General features: G+C 41.4%; 1 protein-coding gene across 3 annotated transcripts in view; it reads right to left on the bottom strand.

Moving 5' to 3' along the window:
* Positions 1 to 21,647, bottom strand: part of CRTC3 (CREB regulated transcription coactivator 3) — a 103,972-nt gene that overhangs the window by 28,247 nt on the left and 54,078 nt on the right. For all 3 annotated transcript variants that reach the window (XM_049905619.1, XM_049905620.1, XM_049905621.1), the window contains exons 3-6: positions 20,186 to 20,305; positions 10,561 to 10,622; positions 8,754 to 8,816; positions 6,339 to 6,439 (exon numbers count right to left, since the gene is read on the bottom strand). In XM_049905619.1, the coding sequence (XP_049761576.1) occupies positions 6,339 to 6,439; positions 8,754 to 8,816; positions 10,561 to 10,622; positions 20,186 to 20,305 (346 nt within the window). The remainder of the gene's footprint in view (positions 1 to 6,338; positions 6,440 to 8,753; positions 8,817 to 10,560; positions 10,623 to 20,185; positions 20,306 to 21,647) is intronic.

Raw genomic sequence — 21,647 nt, 5'->3', positions numbered from 1 at the left:
CAAACTCTTTTCCCAAATGTTTCATCATAGGAGGAAGGGCAGATAACTCAAAAAACCTACAATACTGCTTCAGACTTACCATGAGTGTCTATGGGAACAAAGTGGAGGTTCCATGCTATATGCTGTTTTCTATACAGTAAACAGTCAAGCTATTTTAAGAAGAAAATATATCTGAAGTCTAAATCAATTTAAAGGGTAGATGTGACAGCTATTCACAAAGTTTAAAAAATGTGACTTGGAATAAGTTCTGACTGAATAAAGTATTTTAATCCATAAAATATACTACAGATGACAAAGTATAGTATTGTCTATGGCTCTAAGCTAAAGCCAAAGAATTGTACCAAGAATGTAATATATTATCATTCCCCTTGGAGAAAATACACCAAATGACTTTTTAGTATAGAATCAGGACAAATTTTTAAGTTCTAAATCTCTAAACATAGCTTACTTAAAGTTAGATAAGTTTCTGGATAAGCTTAATTTATAGATTGACCTGATTAGTCTGTAAAACTTAAACTGAGTGTCTAATAATCATCCATTCGACATCTATTTATTAAGTTTCTGCACTAAGTGCTAAGTACAGCTGGGTGATACAGTGTAAGTAAGAAGGTAGAACATGGAACCAAACTCCCTAACACAGGCAGAACATATAAAATTTTACTGGTGCCTAGGGGCAGGGCAATACTGGGAGTTCCCAGGAACACTAAGACAAATTAAGCACACTCATGAATACAGAATTTCCCTCAGCTCCATGTAAACAGAATTTAAGTTAGCGGTTCTCAAACTTTATTTTAGTGCACATAAAGGCCACTTGGGCAAAGCTTGTAAAATTCAGATTCTTGGGCCTAACCCTCAAAGATTTTGATTCAGAAGGTGTGAGAATGGGTCCAGCAACCTACATTTTAAATAATTACCTCAGCAAATTCTACAGCAAATAGTTCTTGGCCCACTCATTAAGAGACTTGGACTAGGTTTAGCTTAATCCAACTTCTGTTAGTATTAAAAAAATTAAAAAAAATTTTTTTTTTTTTAATATTAACAGTAGTAGTAGCTGGGTGCAAATCATTTGCACCACCCGGGGAATTGATCAGCGACTTAATCCATCTAAATAAAGGCCATGCTAACAGGAAAACATTAGGAAATGAGGTGCAGAGAGGCGAGGCGAGGCTCTCCATAGAGCACTACCAGAGGGAGATGAGATAAGCTTCTGACTCATGCTGTGGCTTCCCCAGGACTTTCGTACTGGGAAAGGGCAGGGAATTGGACCATTTTGATCACAAAAGAGTGGTTATCCTTATGACAAATAAAAAACTAAGTTTTATACAGCAGTCTGGTATAGCATATTGAAGTATTTTTTCATTATCAAGGCACTAGTCACTCTCGCTTTAATGAGTAAGGTCAGTTTTCAGGCCTGTAAGGCTGACCTGTTCCTAAAACACAGGGACTCAGCTGACGGCTGCCAGGTGAAGCTGCCTGAGTAACTAGCAGACACCCCATATGCTAACCATTACTGCAACGTTCTCTATCCAATTGGAACAGAAGGAAGGCTTCACGGAAGAGATGGCATCTGAGTTAGGCACTGAAGGATAACAATGAAGATGATAATAATAAGATAGCCAGCATTACTGTTTGATTTTACTAGTGCCAACCACTGTGCTTTACACAGATGATCTCATTTAATCCTCACAGTTTAACTCTGAAGCAGGAGTTATTTTCATCCCCAACATCACGTTGCTAGTAAGCTCCGGGAGTACAACTCTAGCCTGCATGCCTTCAGAGCCCATGCCCCTAACCAACTTGCCCCTAACCTCCTGGAGGGTCTTAGACACTTGGAAGGGAGGGTGAAGGAGATGCCCTGGTGCAAAGATGGGAGGAGAAGGAGGAGGAAGGTGTGTGCACCAGGGGCAGGGAACATTGCCCCAGGTGGGTGAGGGAGGAAGGGGAGATAAGGCTGGGCTGGAGGATTCTGCCTGTAATTTGGCATGATGTAGAAGAATGGAAGGTTTTGGCTAGAGAAGTAACATGATTAGAGCTAAGCTTTAGAGAGACCATTCTTGCAGCAGAGAGTGAGATAGAGTGAAAGGAGAAAACCAGACCTGGTGAAAAACCAATACATCAGTGTAGGTGAAAAGGGAAGAAGTACGGTATCAACACTGGGTGGAAAAGAAGGGGCAGATCGGAGGCACCCTCCAGGGATGAACGGACAGGACAGTGAATGTGAGGAGTGAGGGGACATGAGTAATTAAATACAACTCCCAGGTTTGGAGTCTGGGTGACCATGAGGATGCTGGTGGCAATAACTGGTATGTCAGCACTGAGGTAACATATCACCAAAATATCCAAGGCTGGATTTTCACTACTGGATAAAAAATATTATAGGATATAATTATAAATAAAGGGCTAAAAATAAAAAAGGAATGAGTTATGACTGGTTATCTGTAAACAAACCCCACCAGAGATCAGTCCCTGCATCTGTATTCCAAGAAACCTCAGAGCCACTGAACCACCGGGGCTGACCTGTCCTAATAAGCATAACTGAGGCCATGCTCCCTCTGTGTGCTCCCAGGCCTGATGGATCCAAAATAACTCCTAGCACCATCTTGATTTGCTGAGTAGAGGGGAAGGCAAGTGGTAGAGCGCTTAACCAGAGTGTGTCCTAGAAGAAGCCTCTGATTTTCAGCCTCCTCATTCTGGGCCCTTCTGCCATTTGGGTGACACTCCTTTTGCTCCCCTTTAGACATGAAGGGTTGTGCCCCCACCGCTCTCTCCCTCCTATCAGTGCAATCAAGTGTCATTTAACAGGCTTACTGCTTTCAGGGTTATTTGCAGTTATCCTCCTTAACTGTGTAAGTGAATGAGTACTGCCTGTTAAAAGGTCACTGAGGTCAAAGGCATGTTCTGTTCCCAGAGGAGGAGCTGAGGACTGTGGTCTCCATAGATAGCAACACTCAGCATCTATAGCTCTGGGTGCCCATATGCATGTGTGTGAAACGATAATTAAACTGTACATGCTTCCAAGGAAATGATCAACATTACTCTTTCTAGATTCTGGATAATTAAAACGTGGTAAAAATCTTGCTTGTTGTATAAAAGTTTATTTCTGTCATTTACAGCAACTGCTTACCATTTATACCTAATTGTCATGCAACCCAATAACCATTATGAAAATTACAAAACATGTACCAGACTAATGGCATTATTTTCTTGGGACACAAAGCTCTACCCATGAATGTATCATAGTTCATTGCTCGTGTAGTTAAGCTATGAACAAATGCTCCACAAGCATCTGCTTACAACCAAAGGGGGGAAAAAATAGCAGGGACATTAATCGACGCTACATCACTATGCTCAGGAAAGATTCCCAGGGAAAGAACAGTTATTACTGTTTCTACTACAGAGCCTAATTCTGGGCTTCAATTACATTTTCCCATCACTTTTTTAATCTTTACTTTATTTGGTTGGTCCTATAATAAGAAACAACTTTTTGTAAAGCTGGTTAGATATTTTTAAAATCCAAAAGGAAAGAAAATGAAAAACTTTAATGAGGTACAGGAGGAAAATACATGAAACTATTTAAAATAGCTCCCACCAACAAATTCTCCAGAAATAATTCCCATCCTTGGAGACTTGAATAATATTTTAAACACAACTGGCTTTCCCCTGTAAACACGTCCATATTTGGATGCGTTTCTGAGTTCTGCTATACTTGCGATGCCCCTGTGCAGAAGCCAGGCCCACAGCTCACCCATTCAAGCTGGAGGTCATCCCACCTTCCATTGTTGTCAGATATCGTGGCCCAACAATTTTTAACTGCTGATTTACAGAGGAGAGACCACCCCGATTCTCGCCCAGGAGTCCTGTTCTAGCTACTTTTTCTTACTGCTCAGTGTACCTGGTCAACACTTACATTCTTCAGCCTTTCTTATTCATCCTCACTTATACCTTCTGACATTTCTCACCTCTTTCCTCCGAGTCCACTCACTCTTAGCATGCTGTTGTTAGTTGCCATCTAGTGGACTCTGAATCATGCTTCCAATTCAGTTAATCACTTTCTTTTCTCTTTGCATCCAAGCCTCAAAAACTCCTTACTTAAATTACCTATGATTCCTTTGTTTTCTCTACGCTGTTGACCCTTTCTAGAAACATCTAAACTTTACACAGAAGGCAATGCAAAGGAAGGAAAGGCAGAGGCAGAAATGCAGCTCTTCATTTGGGGCTCTGGGGTCAAATGTATCAATCTGGTTTCCTTCCAGTCCAGGGAGACTAAGATTTTGCTGTACTCATGGGCGCCCCCACTGATTACAGTCTCTGCTTTTCTTAGGCTTTGGTTATTATTCCCTTATCTACCTATCCTAAAGCTAAACGATTCCATCTTCCCATATATCTCAGTGCTCTTCTCTAAGCAGTGAACAGTTGGTCAACATCAAATTCCAACATAACCAAGCCAACTACACTGTCATATTCCCATGTGTGGAAACACGGCTAGACGTCCCTGAACAATTCTGAAAGCTCATATTTTACAAGCAAGCGATCGTTTAGGAAATGTAGTCATCTCTGAATTGCACCAAGGGAACAAATATAGTCAATGATTATTACTAAATCCCTACTCTAAGCAAGGAAATAAAACCATGAACATTCTCCTTGGAACACAGACTATTTAAGCTTTAAATAGTCTAAAAATAAAGAAAACCAAAGAGCTGGTATTATCTCAGCCCAAGATTTATTTATTACCCTATTTCAAGACCAAACACATAGCCCTAAAAGTTTGTGGACAAGGGTCAGTCTGCATATGAAATGGATAATTCAAGACCACTGTTTCTTCCAGATTATAACTCTGAAAGGCAGTCTTGGGATTTGTCTTGAATGATTTGGCCTCATTTCAGGTACAGTTAGATGTCAGCACCTACAGTATGTTTTAGCAAGTGCTGTGTACACATGAGCCAATGTTTAATTTCACTACACTTCTCCATCACGGAGGGCTCCTCTGTGCCAGACACTATGTTAGATGCTGGAGATAATGAGACTGTTAAGATGCTCTCTGCAAGAAACCTACAGCCAAACAGAAGGAGAGAAGCATGTCCATGTAAAAGGGCAGCCAAGTGGCACAGGTGCTAAGATAGCCGTCTGCAGGCGGGAGCTTGGGGCTAGAAGAAGGACATGGGTAGTTTGGTCTGGCAGACGGATGAAGGTCAAGGATGGCTCCACAGAAATAGTGACACAAACTGAGGCTTACAGATTGAGGTGATGCTGCTCAGGTAGGCCTGGAGAGAGTTAGGAGAGGAAGAGATGGGAATGGGATGAAACATTAGTACAACCCAAAGTGGATCACGTGGCTGACTTGGAGAGTGAGGCTGGTGAGTGGAGAAAGCAGAGAGAGGGGTGGGCAGGGCCAAACACTGGAGCTCCATGTCATTCCAAACTGAAGGATTTGGACTTTCTCCTTGAGGAGAGGGGGCAACGCTGAGGGTTGTAAGCAGGAGAGTAATATGGTCAGGTGTGGGTTCACTCGAGAAGCAGAATGGCGTGAATATGCAATTTCCCCACTGCTAGTCATCTGGTTACTCCTGGCCTCTCTCAACCCTTTTACTCACTCTGCTCCAAGCGATCAGTAAAAGGGGGAAGAACAACAGAGCAGGCGATGCTCAACTCTAGTTCAGCTCCCTCTTCTGCTCAGGCCCGTGCCTACCCTCAGAGGCTACACCTTCTCCTCTGCTCTTCACTGCCCTCCAACCTTAGCTGAGTATCCTTCCATGGGGAAGGCCCACCCTGGGCCAGTGCTGCTGACCACTGGAGGAGTCTGCCTCATTCTGGGGTTCAGTCATAATCAGCCCACAGCCCCACAGAGAGAAGTCACTTCCTTTAACTTGGTCTTGTCACTAATAAAGGTAGTATCTAGTCCCATCTGTCACTTTTTATTTCTATTTGATCAGATCCTGGTTAGGAAAAGGGGACCCTCAGAGAACCCAACATATAATTGGGTTGGAGGGATGTAAGACTGGAAATAAGGAGACCCAGTAGGAAGCTATTATAAGAGTCCGTGTAAAAGACGATGAGGGCCTACAAAAGGAACATGTGGTGGGGAGGAGAGGAAGCTTGAGGGCCAGCGATGCCTACAAGGTAGACTTTACAGTGGAAGAAGCAGGACGGAGTACCCAACACCATGAGCTCCATTCTAATTTCATCATGAATACCAAACATTTCCCCTGCCATGAACTTTTTCTCTGAAGACTACCAAATCAGGGAAATGCATATACCATTCAAGCCTTCCTCTCCCCCAGTTCCTGTCGGACAGGTTGAGATAGCACAGACACTGTTAGCAGTGGGCCTATGTGTCTTACCCATGTATGGGGCAGGCCAGGCTGATTGGCTCCCTCCTCCATAGGGGTCCTGGGGCTTGGTGCTCAGAGCACTTGTGTGAAGAGCAGAATCAGAATTGGTCCTAAGGAGGGGAGGAGAGAGGCTGGCTGAATATCCATATTTCCTTAGTGAAAATGACATATTCTTTGCTGAACATTAGCAACAGAAGAGAAGGCAAGAAAAACCAATTTACAATCATCCACAAAATGAGAGGTTTAGACCTACCTGAAGTCCCTTACATGAATAACGGCCTTTGAGGATCACCTACCCCCAACAGCCTTTAATTTGTACTCATATGGCCTTATGCTTTGTGGCTAATGGCATAATGATCTACTTGGACAAGGCAGGCCTCAGAGTCATGGCTGCCCTCTAAGACCTTCCTATTCTTTCTTGCCACTCAGAAGATCACTGTGACCAGTATCATTTTCTGCAGCTGTACTAGACTTTCTTCATCTGAGAAAAACTGTTCTTATGTGAAGGATCACCTATACAATGGTTCTCAAACCATTTCAGAGGGAATGCAAGGTCAAAAGCATTTTCAACATAATACTAAGATGTTACTTGTCCTTTTACTCTCATTCTCTCATGCGTGTACAGTGGAGTTTTCTAGCAGCTGTAAAATGTGTGCTGTCACTACAAACTGAATACATAAGCAGAGAATCCAGCTGCCTTAGAGAAATTTGTAAAATATACAGTGCTACTCTTCTCAGTAAAAAATTTTTTTAATAACACTGTTTCTTAAAAAAAATTACTGATGTTAACATGTAATAGGTTTATTATTATTTTTAAATGTATTAGTATTTTTTAATTCTCTCCATTTAATTTCTAATATCTATGGATAAATAATGATAGATATACTCACATAAACAAAAGGTCTTTGAGGACCTCAATGGTTTTTAAGAGTGTAAAGGGGTCCTAAGACAAAAAGTTTGGGAACTGCTTGGACTGGAGGGATATAAGACTGAGAATAGGAGGCTAGTTGGGAAGTTATTATAACTTCCTATATTATAATAGGGTCCCTGATGGCACAGTGGTTAAGCGTTTGGCTGCTAACAAAAAGGCTGGCAGTTCAAATCCACCAGCTGCTCCTTGGAAACCCTATGGGGCAGTTCTACTCTGTCCTATAGGGTCACTATGAGTCGGAATCAATTTGTGGGTTTGGGTTTTTTTATAATAGCAAATTTCTGAAATTCTTCCAGACAGCTCCAATTTATACATAACGGTGACTCCAAGGAATGATTATTTACTTAGTCAAGGGTCAAACTTTCTGCCACAAACAGCACTTGTGAGCTACTTGATAAGTTCAAATCGGCCTAAAATGCCTCTTTGTGATCCATTCCAGGTGCCAGCCTCGTGTGACACTAAGCCATGAAGCTTGACTCCATCATGGCTGTGTTGTGTTCAGACAGACAGAAGTAGCAGTTCAGACCCCTGGGGTGTAACAGAAAGATTACGGGCTCTGGGGTGGGAGAGACCCGGTTTAGATTCCTTCTCCTTTACTGCTTCAAAAAGACTCAAGGGTCTAGCAATCAAACAGAGAGAGACAACTGGGAAAACCTAATTATAGACTGGGTATTAGATAATATTAAGGAATTATTGTAAATTTTGTTAAGTATAACATGGTAGTTTTTTTTTGTTTTTAAGGTTCTTATCAGCCTTATATTATTGAAATATTTACATAGGTGAAATACTACATCCAATCAGTTTTAGGGTGGGGGTGGGCAGTGGGATGTTGATAAGGACTGAGCTGAGGGATGGACACAAGAGGCCTCATTATAACTCTTCTCTCGATTTTATGTTTGAAATTTTCTACTATAAAAAGTCTTTTTTTTTTTAAATGACAGTTTTTTATGTTAGGTAAGTGGCCTTGGGCAAGTCACTTAACCTCTCAGAACAGAATATAATACCCATCTTTGTAAGGTGTTAGGATTGAAAAAAAGGACCCAGGTAAAACACATAACACTAGAGTCAGGTCCCAAGTGATCATAATAATAGCTAACAATTGAACACATACATTTCCCATGTATTACCTTATTTAATAATCCTCATAACCATCCCATGATATAGGTACTATTATCTCCATTTTTCAGAGAAGTAAACTGAGGCATACAGAAGTTAAATAACTTGCTCAAGGTCACAGAGTAAGAGGCAAACCTTGGTAGTTCTACTCCAGATCTCACGTTCTTACACTGTTATAACCCAGAACCAACCCTATGCTGCCCCCTTAAACATTAAGTAAATGCTAAGGGATTTTTTTTTTTTAACATTTCATATAAACACAACTGACATAAACATACTCTGACTATCAGATGATAGTATGTAAAGAACATTAGGTCAATCAAATTGACTGCCCTTCTCCTTTAGTATCTACTTGAACCAGGAAACAGCCCACATACCTGTTAAGTGCAGATGTTAGCCTGAACCCAGGATGCTTTTCTTCTTTCCAAGGAGGCTGCTGCCTTTAAAAACCAGCACAACATGAAAGAAAAAGAATTCAATCTACAGGGAGCAAAGGAGAGCATCACCAGACCTGGGTTTGAGAATTGGCTCTTCTACTCATTCACTCAGCTGTACAACTTGAGGAAAGTCACTGAAAAATGCTCCAGGCCTTGCTCGTTTTGCTCATCCCTGTTAAAAGGTCAGGCTGAATGATCTCCCAGTTCCTACCATCTCTGATTTCCATGATAAAAACTACTGCAAATCCATGAGTCTAGGATGAGCTTGATGAGCATTTTGTTGTTGCTGTGTGCTGTGGATTCCGACTCATAGCAACGCTGTATGACAGAGTAGAACTGCCCTATAGGGTTTCCCAGGCTGTAGTCTTTACAGGAGCAGACTACCAGGTCTTTTCTCTTGTGGAGCCCCTGGTGGGTCTTTTGGTTAGCAGCCAAGTGTTTAACCACTGGACCACCAGGGCTCCTTTTGTTTAGTGTATGAGGAGTTTTTTTTTTCTTTTAAAAAAAGGCGAACAAGGACCTTTGAAAGCCTTTTAAAGAGTTCAAATCTACGACTGACTCCTCTCCAGGGGATGTGGGGCCTCACTCCAGACAACTACCCCTCATCACACACTCTCAGCGTGATGTGAGTAGGGAGCGCCTAGGCAAAATCAATCCTGGATGCAAAAATTTACATTCCCATATAGATGGCCACAAAGAGGAATTTGACCGTTACCCAGTTTATGAAAATATTAGTTTGATTAATGCTGGTGCTTTGGAAAGCACAAATGAGGAGAGTATCTGTTTGGGGATGCTCTTTTCTGTATTAAAATAAAATATTGTATCTATTTTACCATCCTGCATCCCACATTAGTTCTTGCAGGGAGTTAAACACCTTCTTGAGGTAGAGGCCAGATGTCATACATCTTTATATCCTTTCCTAGGTTCAGAATATATTACCCATAGTAGGTATTTGCCTGGAGAATGGATAGGGAGTAGACCTCAATCCAGAGAGCTAAATTTTTTCAGTGTCTACATTTCAAATGCCTCCTAAATCTGACTTACCAACCACCAAACTTGTTGTTGTCAAGTCGATTCCGACTCGCAGCAACCCTATAGGACTGAGTGTAACTGCCCCATAGGATTTCCAAGGCTGTAATCTTTAGGGAAGATTGCCACATCTTTCTCCCAACGAGCAGCTGGTGGGTTCAAACTGCCGACCTTTCAGTGAGCAGCCAAGCGTTTAACCACTGTGCCACCATAGCTCCTTAAATCTGACTTAGTGATCTGAAAATGATACCACTCAGTGGTGCAGCAGTCTGATTAACTAATTTTATATTCTGTCTTTGTCTATATTGGGTAAAAAAATATTCAAAGAGACCCTTAAATCAAATCCACTGCACAAATAACTGTTCTAGTGGAGTCTTTTGTTCCTTTCAGTAGCTAATATACCCTGAGAAAAATCTTTTTATTTTTCCATGTCTCAAACACAAAAATATCAAACCAGAATATTCTGTTGGCAAATATATTCCAAATATGTTTCTATTTGGTTTCAACTTTGAAGATCTAGATTTATTTAAATAACTTTTCATCTCAGACTTTCATATAAGCCTATACATGGAAAGACTGATGTTTTATAAGAGGAAAAAAAAAAACCCTCTATGCTTTGTATTAGAAATTTGTAAAACAACATTCATGATGGATAAAATGGAGTGAAATCATCCAATAGTAATACATGCCCATACTGTTTAAATTGTGGCTCGCTTACCTTGGCCAACTCTCATCCAGAGGCTGTGAGGAATAATTGGCTCCAAAAGTACTACCATCAAGGTAGAATTTTTAATAAAGGAAAAATAAAATTAATGGAAAGCTGAAACAGAATGAAGACGTTAGAATCATGGAGAGTTAAACCACTGAGTTTTTGACTCTTATCTTTACCTCTACGGGCGGCAGCTCTTCCTCTGTGCTTTCTCTTATCAACTTCCTCTAGGACGGTCTATCCTTCTATCTTCTAGCCAGTCTCATCTTTGCATGATTCACATGGGGTGCTACTTTTTTTTTCTTTGCCTGCCCAGCATCTTTTGCGTTGGCTCCCACTCTGCCCCAAAACTGGCAAAGCTGTCATTCTGTCCCACACGATAGACCCAGGCTCAGAATTTCCCATCATTGTACCTCATCTCCCTGGAAACAGGGAGGGTTCATAACCCATGCAGGACTAAGAAGAGTACTATGGAGAGAGAAAAAATGGGCTACCCCCAATTGAGGTGGTAAGCCCGAGGATCATGTGAGCCTGGGGTTCTCCTCTTTGAGGAAGCCTGTTTAAGCATGAAATCAACACAAAGGAAATTTATCATAGACATATTGAGTCTCAATGACATTGTATGAATCCCTGGGTCTAGCCCTTGGGCTTCCAGGGACATAAGCTAATATATTTCTTTACTTGAAGTTAAGGAGAGTTATTGTCACTTACAACCAAAAGAGTGCTACATTAGATTTGTGGAAAACGGTTAACTTCCTGGTGTTAACAGGGCTCTGTTTTATAAATTCTGTACCCTTCACTGGCTCTAGCCTGCCTTAGAACATCTTCCAGACGCATGGAGATACAAATGGGATGCTGCACTTTACACACCAGGTGTAGCAGAGCTGTTTTGGTTTAGTTTTTAGGGTAGTTTTCTTAAAACACTTTTTATCATGTTATTCTCCTGTTCAAAAATCTTCAATGATTTTCTTCAGCCCAAAAGGCAAAGTCAAACGTTTTCTGGCATTGCATTTAAGAGGCTCTGCAATTTGCCTTTCTGTTCTTCTCTCCACTCTAGCTGACTGGGTTCCACAAAAACATATTGTATTTTCCTGTCTCCCTGCCTTTGCTAATGCCATTTTCCTTCCCTGGAGGTCTTGTTCCCCCCTCTCCACCTATGTGGAGCATGGCTTACTTCAAGGCCCAGCTCATCTCCTTATCACCCTCCCTCAAATCAACTGCATTCTTTTTTGCTTCGTCTTTACCAATCAGCTGAAATAAAAAATCTGGCAATTACCAATAATACTTTTGATCCAAAACCTTAATTTCTTAAGGGATGAATAATAAGATACAAGATATACATTAGGACATCAGAAATTTGAAAAATGGATATCAAAGCACCTACTGTGCGCCAAGCTCATGCTGAGTAGGTTCACATTCTCATTTAATCCTAACAATTCTGGGAGGTAGATGGTACCATTTTCATTTTTACAGCTGAAGAAACTGAAGCTTAATTCTAGAAGAAGAGCTGAGAAATCCAAGATCAGACAGCTCGGGTAGCAAAGCAGGAGTCAGACCCACAGCTCACTGACTGCAATGACTGTTAAGTATCCACTATACTGCCTCTGAGGAACCAGCGAAGGAATGCCAAGTGCACTAGAAAATATAAGCTACGTATCTGAGAGTTTTCTGGGAAGGAGGACGGAGGCTATAAAAGAAGGCATCATCTGCTTGGGCTCAGGAGGAAACGGAAGCTGTGGTGGAGCGGGGTCCTCTCACCCAGGCCTGGGCTGGGCTCTCAGATGAACACAAAACCTGGAACCTGTAAAACGTGGGTACTAACGAGTTCTTAACGATTTAGTGTAAAACGTTTCCTTTGTCAGGAGAAGCATTAAGATGACAAATTTAATTTCTATTTATTAATTTTCTTTACCATGTTTAATTTTATTTCTTAGTCCAAACCTGTGTCAATACAATAAAATAGAAATATTCTCAAAAGACAGATATTTCTTAAACATTAACTCTTAGACGAAATGTATGTGAAATACAGATTAGGATACACCACACAGTAGGAGACGGAAGAGGAAAAGATGATAAAGAAAAAAGAAGAACCTCTGAGAGCTGAAGAGTAGCAGTATTTCCATTGGCAAAGACACTAGGGAGGAGGCTTTGAGCCTTGCCACCTGCGGTTATCTACCTTTCTCTTTTCTGTGAGGCCTGATGAACCTCCATCCAGAAAAGTTTCATTCCGTGAAGCAGCAGTTTACTACTTTTCTCAGCACACTGCCATCTTTGCATAAACATCCTTAAGTCCAATTATATAGGGCTGGTAAAATAAATTAGAACGCAGTGGTGTAAAATGAACAATGATCAGATATTTTAATGCTGAGGTATAAGCTAGCATTTTAACCTTTCTGATGTATATTAATCATATGAAAATGTAATAAATTTCTGCAAATTTTAATATGATTAGGCTGGGGCATCAAACATGAAAAGATGTGACCTCTGAGCTCTACATAAGGTCACCGTGAGTGGGAGCGGACTAAACAGCAACTAATAACAACATCTAATTTAATGGCTATTTTAAAACCCAAGAACAACAGGCAACAAGAGAACCATGATTGTTTTAAGGTTACTGTTAAACTCAACAGAAGAAAAATCTTGGATTTTTTGTTGTTCTTTTGAAGACTTCAGACAACTTCATTTGGGTAGCTTTAATTACTTCTTAACACTAATATGTTCTAAAGAACCACCTAAAGAGCAGGGAACACCTTTATTTGTAAACTTGGTTTTACCAATTTCATTCAACAGGCATTTTTGGAGTGCCTGCCGGGTGGCATCCTACAAACATAAAAGAAGTCCACGCTACAGGGTTTCTAGCAAGCCAGGCCAGATCCTCTTCCGTTAACTCCTTTAGTCAGTTTGAAGCCCTGGTGGCACAGTGTTTAAGAGCTTGGCTGCTAACCAAAAGGTCAGCAGTTCAAACCCACCAGCCACTCCTTGGAAACCCTATGTGGTGGTTCTGCTATGTTCTATAACGTTGCTATGAATCGGAATTGACTCAATGGCAATGGGTTTTAGTCAGTTAAGCTTAGGTTTTTGCTCAAGGAACATTCCCACGCTAGAACAGAAGAGAGAATGACAAAGATAAATGAAGTGGTTGCTGCAACGATAGAAATAAAAATTAAAGTTTAAAAAATACACCTCTCCTCCTAACCTTGTGCACTCCCTTTCAGGCGCCTTTGCTAGCTCTTTCTCCTTTCCCTTCAAATCCTGTGGCCTCATAGCCTCTCAGCCCTCAGCTGCTCATTGCAGAGAGGTGATTCTCAAAGGGACAGGAGACAGAAGAGACGCAGAATCACCGGGGACCAGGAAGACAGGGTACAGGGCAGGAGGACAAGACTCTGTCATGGACACTTTGGGAAGGTTCCCCAGGGCACTTTAAGCCCCAGTGTGATCTTGAAGGTTGAGAACCCCTGACCTCCATGCTCTCATTGAGCAACTTTACCCATGCCTATGGCTCCAACTACCACCCACAGTCCAGTAACTCACAAATCCATACCTCCAGCTCCCAACAGTTCTTATGCCAGTCCACATTTCCAACAACCTACTCCACTTACCAAGTAATATCCCCCAAACCAAACCAAACCCACTGCCATCAAGTTGATTCCAACTCACAGAGCCCTATAGGACAGAGTAGAACTGCCCCATAGGATTTCCAAGGCTGCAATCTTTACAGAAGCAGACTGCCACATCTTTCTCCACAGAGCAGCTAGTTGAGTTCCAATGGCCAACCTTTTTGGTTAGCAGCTGAATGATTAACCATTGTGCCACCAGGGCTCCTTAAATAATACTCCAAACAGACCCCAAATGAAACCCACTGCCATCAAGTCCATTCCAACTCATAGCAACCCTATAGGACAGAGTAGAACTGCTACATAGAGTTCCAAAGAGCACCTGATGGATTTGAACTGCCAACCTTTGGGTTAGCAGCCATAGCCTACAGACACCTAAAATTCCACCTAAAATCCAAGTAAGTACACATACTACCTGGCCACCTGCTCATCTTCTTGGAGGCCACATGACACCATGCACCTCAGCACTCAAGTTAGAAATCTCAGTCATCCCAGGTTGGCCCCTTTCTTCCCAGCCCCCTGCAGTTCTGCAGAAGAAAATCCTTCTCTTCTCCTCATGCTCCTGGCTCAGTCCATTGACAAGGAGGCTCCTATTCCTTCTCAACTCGGGAAGTATTAGAGGATACAGTTCTCACTCACTCTTCCCCTAGAGGAAGGGGAGTACCTCTTCTGTTGATAAGAGAGGCCATCTGTTGGCCTATTTACCAGTGGGTGGGGTTACTGAGCCATAGAAGCTAAAAACAAGTTCCACCCTGCCTCCTTCTGTGCTGCCTGATTTGTAGCTGGGTGAGCAGCACTGGGGTTCTTCTTTTGGCTTCCTGTACCCATGTGGTAAGCGCACCTGGGGCAGGGCTCAGGAACTGCCTTCTAGAGGCAGTCTAGACATGGCCATTTTCTCTCCTACTGTTTGGAACTCCGTGTTCTGCCAGGGACAGAGTTTGCAGGGCACAGGGCAGGCCTGTGACCTTCCATTGTTGGCAGGCAAGTGGACTCTGAATCCACCTACCAAGACAAGTAACGAGATCAGATTTAATATATAAAACTGGTCACAATTTGGTCCGTTTCTAATTTCTCAGCTACATCTTAACCGTCAAGTCTACTTTCTCCTGTTCCTTTACCTCCAACTATGTCCTGCTAGAATACATCTTAAAGTCAAATTTTAAGGGAGGTGGGATCTTTCTGAATCCTTGCATAGATGAGGACATCTTCTTGTTTGCCTCAGCACACAAGTGGCAAATAGGTTGCATGTTGTATGTTGAAGTCATAATATTTTTCCTTTGAAACTCCCAAGATCAGTATTTCCTAGTCCTTCAAGGTGGTAATGGATGTTAGGTAAAAATTTGGCTTTGTGATCAAATAAGTTTTGGAAACCCTGGGTTGTGGATAAGAAGTTGTTGTTGTTGTTGTTTACCTCCAGGACATCTCAGAGCCCCAGTATATACTGTGAAGCTCCAAGAAGGGGACAGAAACTGCAGTGCTTCTCAAATTTAATAGGCCATGGGATCATTTTCAGCAAAGCATTTCAAGGAAACAGTATCCTGTAAACCAATATCCTAAAATTTTCATTTCATTGTGATACAAAAGATCAAAGCAAGGCATGTTTCAATAGCTTTGGAGGGTCTTAAAGGATCTCTTCCTAACTGGTCACCCTAGTTTCCTAGATGCAGTATTCCCAAACCTTGTTGGGAATACAAATCGGAAATTTTCTATACTTCTTTTTCTCTTTCTAAAACCACATCTCTTTTAGAGGAAGATTCCTCTATGATTCCTCACTGGGTCCCCTTCTTTTTCAATGTCTTACCCATAGGTCTTGGAAAATACTGCATTTGCTGTAAATTTATGCTAATAGTTCAGAAATTCAACAAGATGATGTTTGGGATACAACATATTTTCTGCCCTCCAGGAGTGAGAAGGGCCACAGAAGACAAAGGCAGTTGTAGAAGGGAGCGTTGTTTCTTCTAGCACAAGAGCTTCTTCTCTGAGTTCTTAACCTCAGGCCACAAGCCAGGAACAAGCCCTGGCAGTGCCTCTCCTCTGCCTGGAGTGGGGGACCAGGCCAGGGCCTAGCTGAGGCACTGCCTTGGTCTTTGCATGTGGCCGCCACCCACACCAAGAGCAAAGCTCACGTACCAGCCTTCTCTGCAGTCATGGCCGCCTACCGCAAAAGGCGTTGCCCTGTGCCAGAGCTCTGCTTGTAGTGGCTGCCCACTCTGGGAGGAAGCCGGAATATTTGCTCAACAATGTTCATTTTATTTGAGCTCACCACACCATAGGACTGAACCCTTGTCTATGATAGTTTTCCCAAGACTAACACCCAAGCCAAGAAATAGCTGGAATAAGAGGATTCTGAATACCACTTTTCCTTTTTTGTTCTAACAAAGATTCAAATCAGTTTTAATACTTTCAAATAATGGAACTTCATTAAGAGGGTAACAGACGAGTATGAAAGGCAAGAATTTAAAGCTAAGTGTTTCACCACCAACAGAATGCAGGCTGCAAAAGGAAAGATGGAATCACAGCCCTCTTCCGAGTTCTCCTAAATATATTAATACCTTTAATATAAAATCATCCCACTTTTATATTTTGCACTAGCTCATGGCCCCTCGGTTCCTCAAAAGAGATTTTAGCTAACAAACTTGCTGCTTCATGAACAGACTAGCTTAAGAACTTTCTTTGCATTGGCAGATGTCCAGGTCCTAGAGCCCCAATTAGGAGCTTAGGAGGAGACCAGAGAGATATCTCATGATCAGCAAATCACACTCATACTTTCTGATGAACAACTTTAGCTATATATTAATTGGGTTTCTGCTTCTCCTCCCCTTCTGAACTGATCTGTTTTGCTGTTGCTCTCACAAGCTGACCCTATGTAGGGTCAATTATACCCTATGATATTGTTAGGGACTGAATTGTGTCCCCAAAAAATATGTTGTAAATACTAACCCCTGTACCTGTGGATGTAATCCCATTTGGAGAATAGGGTTTTCTTTGTTATGTTAACTAGGCCATCAGTATAGGGTGTGTTTTAAGCTAGATCACTTTTGAGATATAAAAGAGCAGGTTAGGCACAGAAACAAGCAAGCACAAATGGGGTGGAAGAGAGATATCACATGGACATCTCCAAGGAATGCCAAGAAGAACCCTAGAGAAGCTGAGACAAGGATTTTCCCCCAGAACAGAGAAAACCTTCCTCTAGAGCCAGCTCCCTGAATTCAGACTTCTAACCTCCTAAACCATGAGAAAATAAATTTTTGTTCTTTAAAGCCACCCACTTGTGGTATTTCTGTTATAGCAGCACTAGATAACTAAGACAGATATATCACCTGAAAAGAGATAAGAGTCTACTGAACATGCGACGTAGACTCTCCCTCTGTGACATGCTGCTTCCTCTGCCTGGAACATTCCCTCCCTAACGTTTTACTCTCTATACAGCACTACGGCCATGGGAAATGTCTCCCCTAACTTTTTAACCTGTTTGCTGTCTGTCATCTCCCACAGGACTGTAAAATTCCAAGAAGGCAAAGACTATGTCTGTCTTATTCACCACTGAGTAGCTGGCACAGAAAACGGACTCAAAAATATCTCTTAAATACAGAATTTCAAATTCTCATGGAATCCAGACCTTCTGGAGCTATTGAGGCTAGATGAACCCTTGAAACTATTACCCTGAGGAAATCTTTAAACTTTGAGCTGAAACTATTCCCTGAAGTCATCTTTGAACCAAATAATAGTTTAGCCTAATTAGAAAGCATGTCTGCATTAAGCATTATATTCTTTTAAAGATAATGTTTATATGTGATCAAAATGACAACAGCAACTCGAAAGGCCAGATGAGAAGTTTAGGGTGGCAGTGAGTTTGTGTTAATGATGGTGAATTAGTTTGGAAAAGGTTGTCGACAAAGATGACACAACTTGAAGAATGTAATCAATGTCACTGAATTATACATGTGGAAATTGTTGACGTGGTGTATGTTTTGTTGTGTATATTCTCACACACACAAAATAATAATAAAGAAAAAAAATCTGTTGAATAAATGAACAAGTTATTGCCTTACTTCTTACTTATCCTTCAAGAGTAAGTAGATTTTGCTCCAAGAAGCCATTTCTGATATCCCCACCAAGACGGGTTCAGGCTGCCCCGTCCATGAGCTTACACAGCCACATCCCACTGTGCTGTGACCACTCGTTTGCTGAGTTGCCGCCTCCACTAGACTATAAGCAACTCGAGGACAGGGACTATACTATGTTCACTGGTGTATCTACAATGTCTAAAACAAATTCTTTTCCAACGAACTTTGTCCTCTTTTCTTCAAGTCCCTCCTTTTCTAAACTGTATTCCTTTGGTTAATAAAGCCATGTGTATATATATGCATTTAGACTATATTAGAATATATTACATATAACACGTAACATCATATTTATAAACAGAGCATCTCAGGAGAAAGAAGGAATTAGAAAAAAGACAAATTGTTAAATAAAGCAAAGAAACACTTTTAAGTCTTCTGCTGGAAAATTCCAAGCAATGCAGACAATGGTTTGATGTACTTCTCCACCCCACAGTTTCCCTTTTCCTTTTGCATCCGTGTAAAAATTATCACACATTCCAGTAAGGACTTCTCAAAATCACTTATCATCTTCACCTTCCCTGATAATGGCCACATAATTAATATACAAAACTGAAGTTAGGGTAGCTCTGTGGGAGGTTGGGGGAGAAAAGAGGGGAGAAATAAACATTCCCTGAGGTCACCATCTCTGCCTCCAAAGAGAAGATTATAAAATATAAGATGCTTTAGGGCAAGAAAATTAGTGATTTTCTTTGTGCTCCCATTCTCCGTCCCCTCACACAGGGTCTCCCCTTCTCCAGTCCCTGACACAGGGTGCCCCCCTCTAGCCCCTCACAGGGGGGTCTCTCTTTGCACATGGTCTGAATCACCACTGACTGAACATGTGTGGGGTGGGGAAGGAGGATAGGTTTGAGAGTCAGCATGACCTGGGCTGAATCTGGGCTCCTCCATCCTTAGCATTGGAATTTTGGGCAAGTTAGTCTGACGCTCAGTTTCCTCAATGGAAAATGGGGCTTAAAAAACTAAACTCAGTGCATGCTGAGGACTAAATGGCATGAATGACCCAGCACAGAGCCTGGCATGGGTAGGTGCTTAGAAACATGAGTATCCTCCCCCACTTCCTGGTTGCTGGGCTTCTGAAGCCAACTCTAACCTCACTGCCAGGAATTCAGATCTCTGCATCAAGACTCACCCTGCCTTTCTTCTTCCTCTACTCCTGAGTCTTGGCACTGGGAAGAGTGAAGCGAGAGCACAGGACCTGCTGGTCCACTTCTTGTATGTCCTCTCCCGCAAATTCCAGCTCAGTTCTGCAGCCCCAAAGCCCTCGGCTCAATGCTGGTCAGGCAGAAGCCCCTACCCCCTAGTAAGTCCTGGGTAAATAAAACTGGGATATGAATTCACAACCTCCTTTTCTTTATTTCTACTTAACAGTATAGAGTTCAGTGTGAGTGAACATCACTGTATAAGAATTTTCCTAAATATCAAGGTCATGTTTCAGTTACCATGCATTTGAGTTTGAATAGAAAAGTATGTGAAATTTCTTCTGTAAGTTCTAACAGCAGATCAAGAGAAATACAAATAAATCAAATATCTGTATCTGTCGTAGTTAGAAAGTTTAATCTCCCTAAGCTGATTCAAGGTCAGGTTTAACGCTGACTTGGCTGATTTCTGAAGACAATGCCAAGAACGCCATGCAATGGGCTGCATTACATGTCGTTTACGTTCAGTTATTTCATTAAACCCAACTTCATCGATGCTTTCATAAACACCTACAATGATCCTTCCAAATTTTGGCTGCAGAGATGTTTCTAGTTTCCACCTCATTTACTTTTATTGCTTCCTATTCATCAGATAAAATGAAGATTTTGAGGCCAAAGGGGAATTCCAGAGAAGGGAAGTCCTGAAAAGCTTTCAAACATTTCAAAACGAACTCTCCTCTCAGACTGGGAAAAAGGATATCTGTCGTCCCGGCTTGTCCCCAGACCTTCGATGAAGGGGGTGGAAGCGGTTCCTGCTGTGCCTCTCCACCAGCCCGTGATGTCGGGTTCCCCGAACATTATCAGCTTGATGAAATGACGGCTGCAGAGAGAAAGGAAGAAGAGTTGGCCTGGGACCATTCACCATCTTGGAAATTGCCACCCACTCTCAAGAACAATTGATAATAACTAATGAAAAGGCTGATTATATAATTCTACTATTATGTATGAGCTCGTCTTGCGTTGGGGTAAAGAAACTAATGTTGAGCATGGAGCTAGTTCTATACAATCACAGAATTTAGTGTGTTAAAAATAGTTTTAAGAATGCTATCATAAATGGTGTCGAAATGAGGAGATGGGGAATCAGGGGACTATGGATTCATATACCACGCCCCAGAAGCTAGGAAGTGCGTTTGGAATGCAAAAGACAGAAAGAAACTGACAAGGCATGGGACACATACAGACGGCAGACTATTTGCTCTGCACACTGTCTTTTTAAATTTTTTGATTGAATTGACAGTATTTAAAAAGTCAGATTTGAGGCTTCTAATGAAAAATCAGAACACCTTGGCCATAGTCGCCCCACATTTCCACACAGCAACAACAGGCTGAAGCTGAGAGTGTTAGTATCTCTAAATAGGAGGTCCACTCTCGTGTTTTTAATCCTTACACCTGGACCACTTCATGGACTCATGAAGTGAGACGTGAGTTTGCAACCTTCGACTTAAGGAAAAAAGGAGAAAAAGGAATAATACCTACAAGTGGAAAATATGCAACTCATTATCCTTAAAACAGCACAAATGAAAGTATGAACAGATTCTGGATAAATTTATGGTCAATAAATCCAAAATTCTTTGTTAAGAGACGCTTAGGGTATATTCTTAACATTTTTTAGATAGGCATCATATAAAAGGCAACATTTTTGTTTGTCAAAGACCAAATCCTAGGCTGCGCCATTAAGTGTCACATGAGGGGCCCATGTGGATGCAACATATGCAATAGATGTGTTTGTGAAATATATGAAAACAGATTTTTTGTTTGTTTAGATAAATTGAATCATATAGAAGATAGCTAGCTTACTATGAAAGGAATCCTATGATGGAATATGTTTTTATAGGGGAAATTCCTTTAGCTTAGAACTGAACCCTAATTTTTCTTTGTTAAATATACAGATTTTCACATACTGCATTTACGAATTACTCATGTTTCTCCTGAATGGACTGATAAAAAAAAATGTCTAGGCTAATTTCGCTTAATGATCCCAATCTATTTAACAATTCAAATGTATTAACTCCTAAAAAAGTAGTTCTCTGTGAGGAACAAACTCCTGGGCCTGAAAGAAAAATATTCATTGTTATAGGTAAGCTGGATGTTGATCTCAGATAATATAGCATACTATTCTAGGCATACAACAAATTGAAATACCTTTGTTAATCTAGAAGATG

This window comes from Elephas maximus, chromosome 13 (genome assembly GCF_024166365.1).
Source record: "Elephas maximus indicus isolate mEleMax1 chromosome 13, mEleMax1 primary haplotype, whole genome shotgun sequence".
Taxonomy (NCBI): Eukaryota; Metazoa; Chordata; class Mammalia; order Proboscidea; family Elephantidae; genus Elephas; species Elephas maximus.
This window is presented reverse-complemented; position numbering and strand designations above follow the sequence as displayed.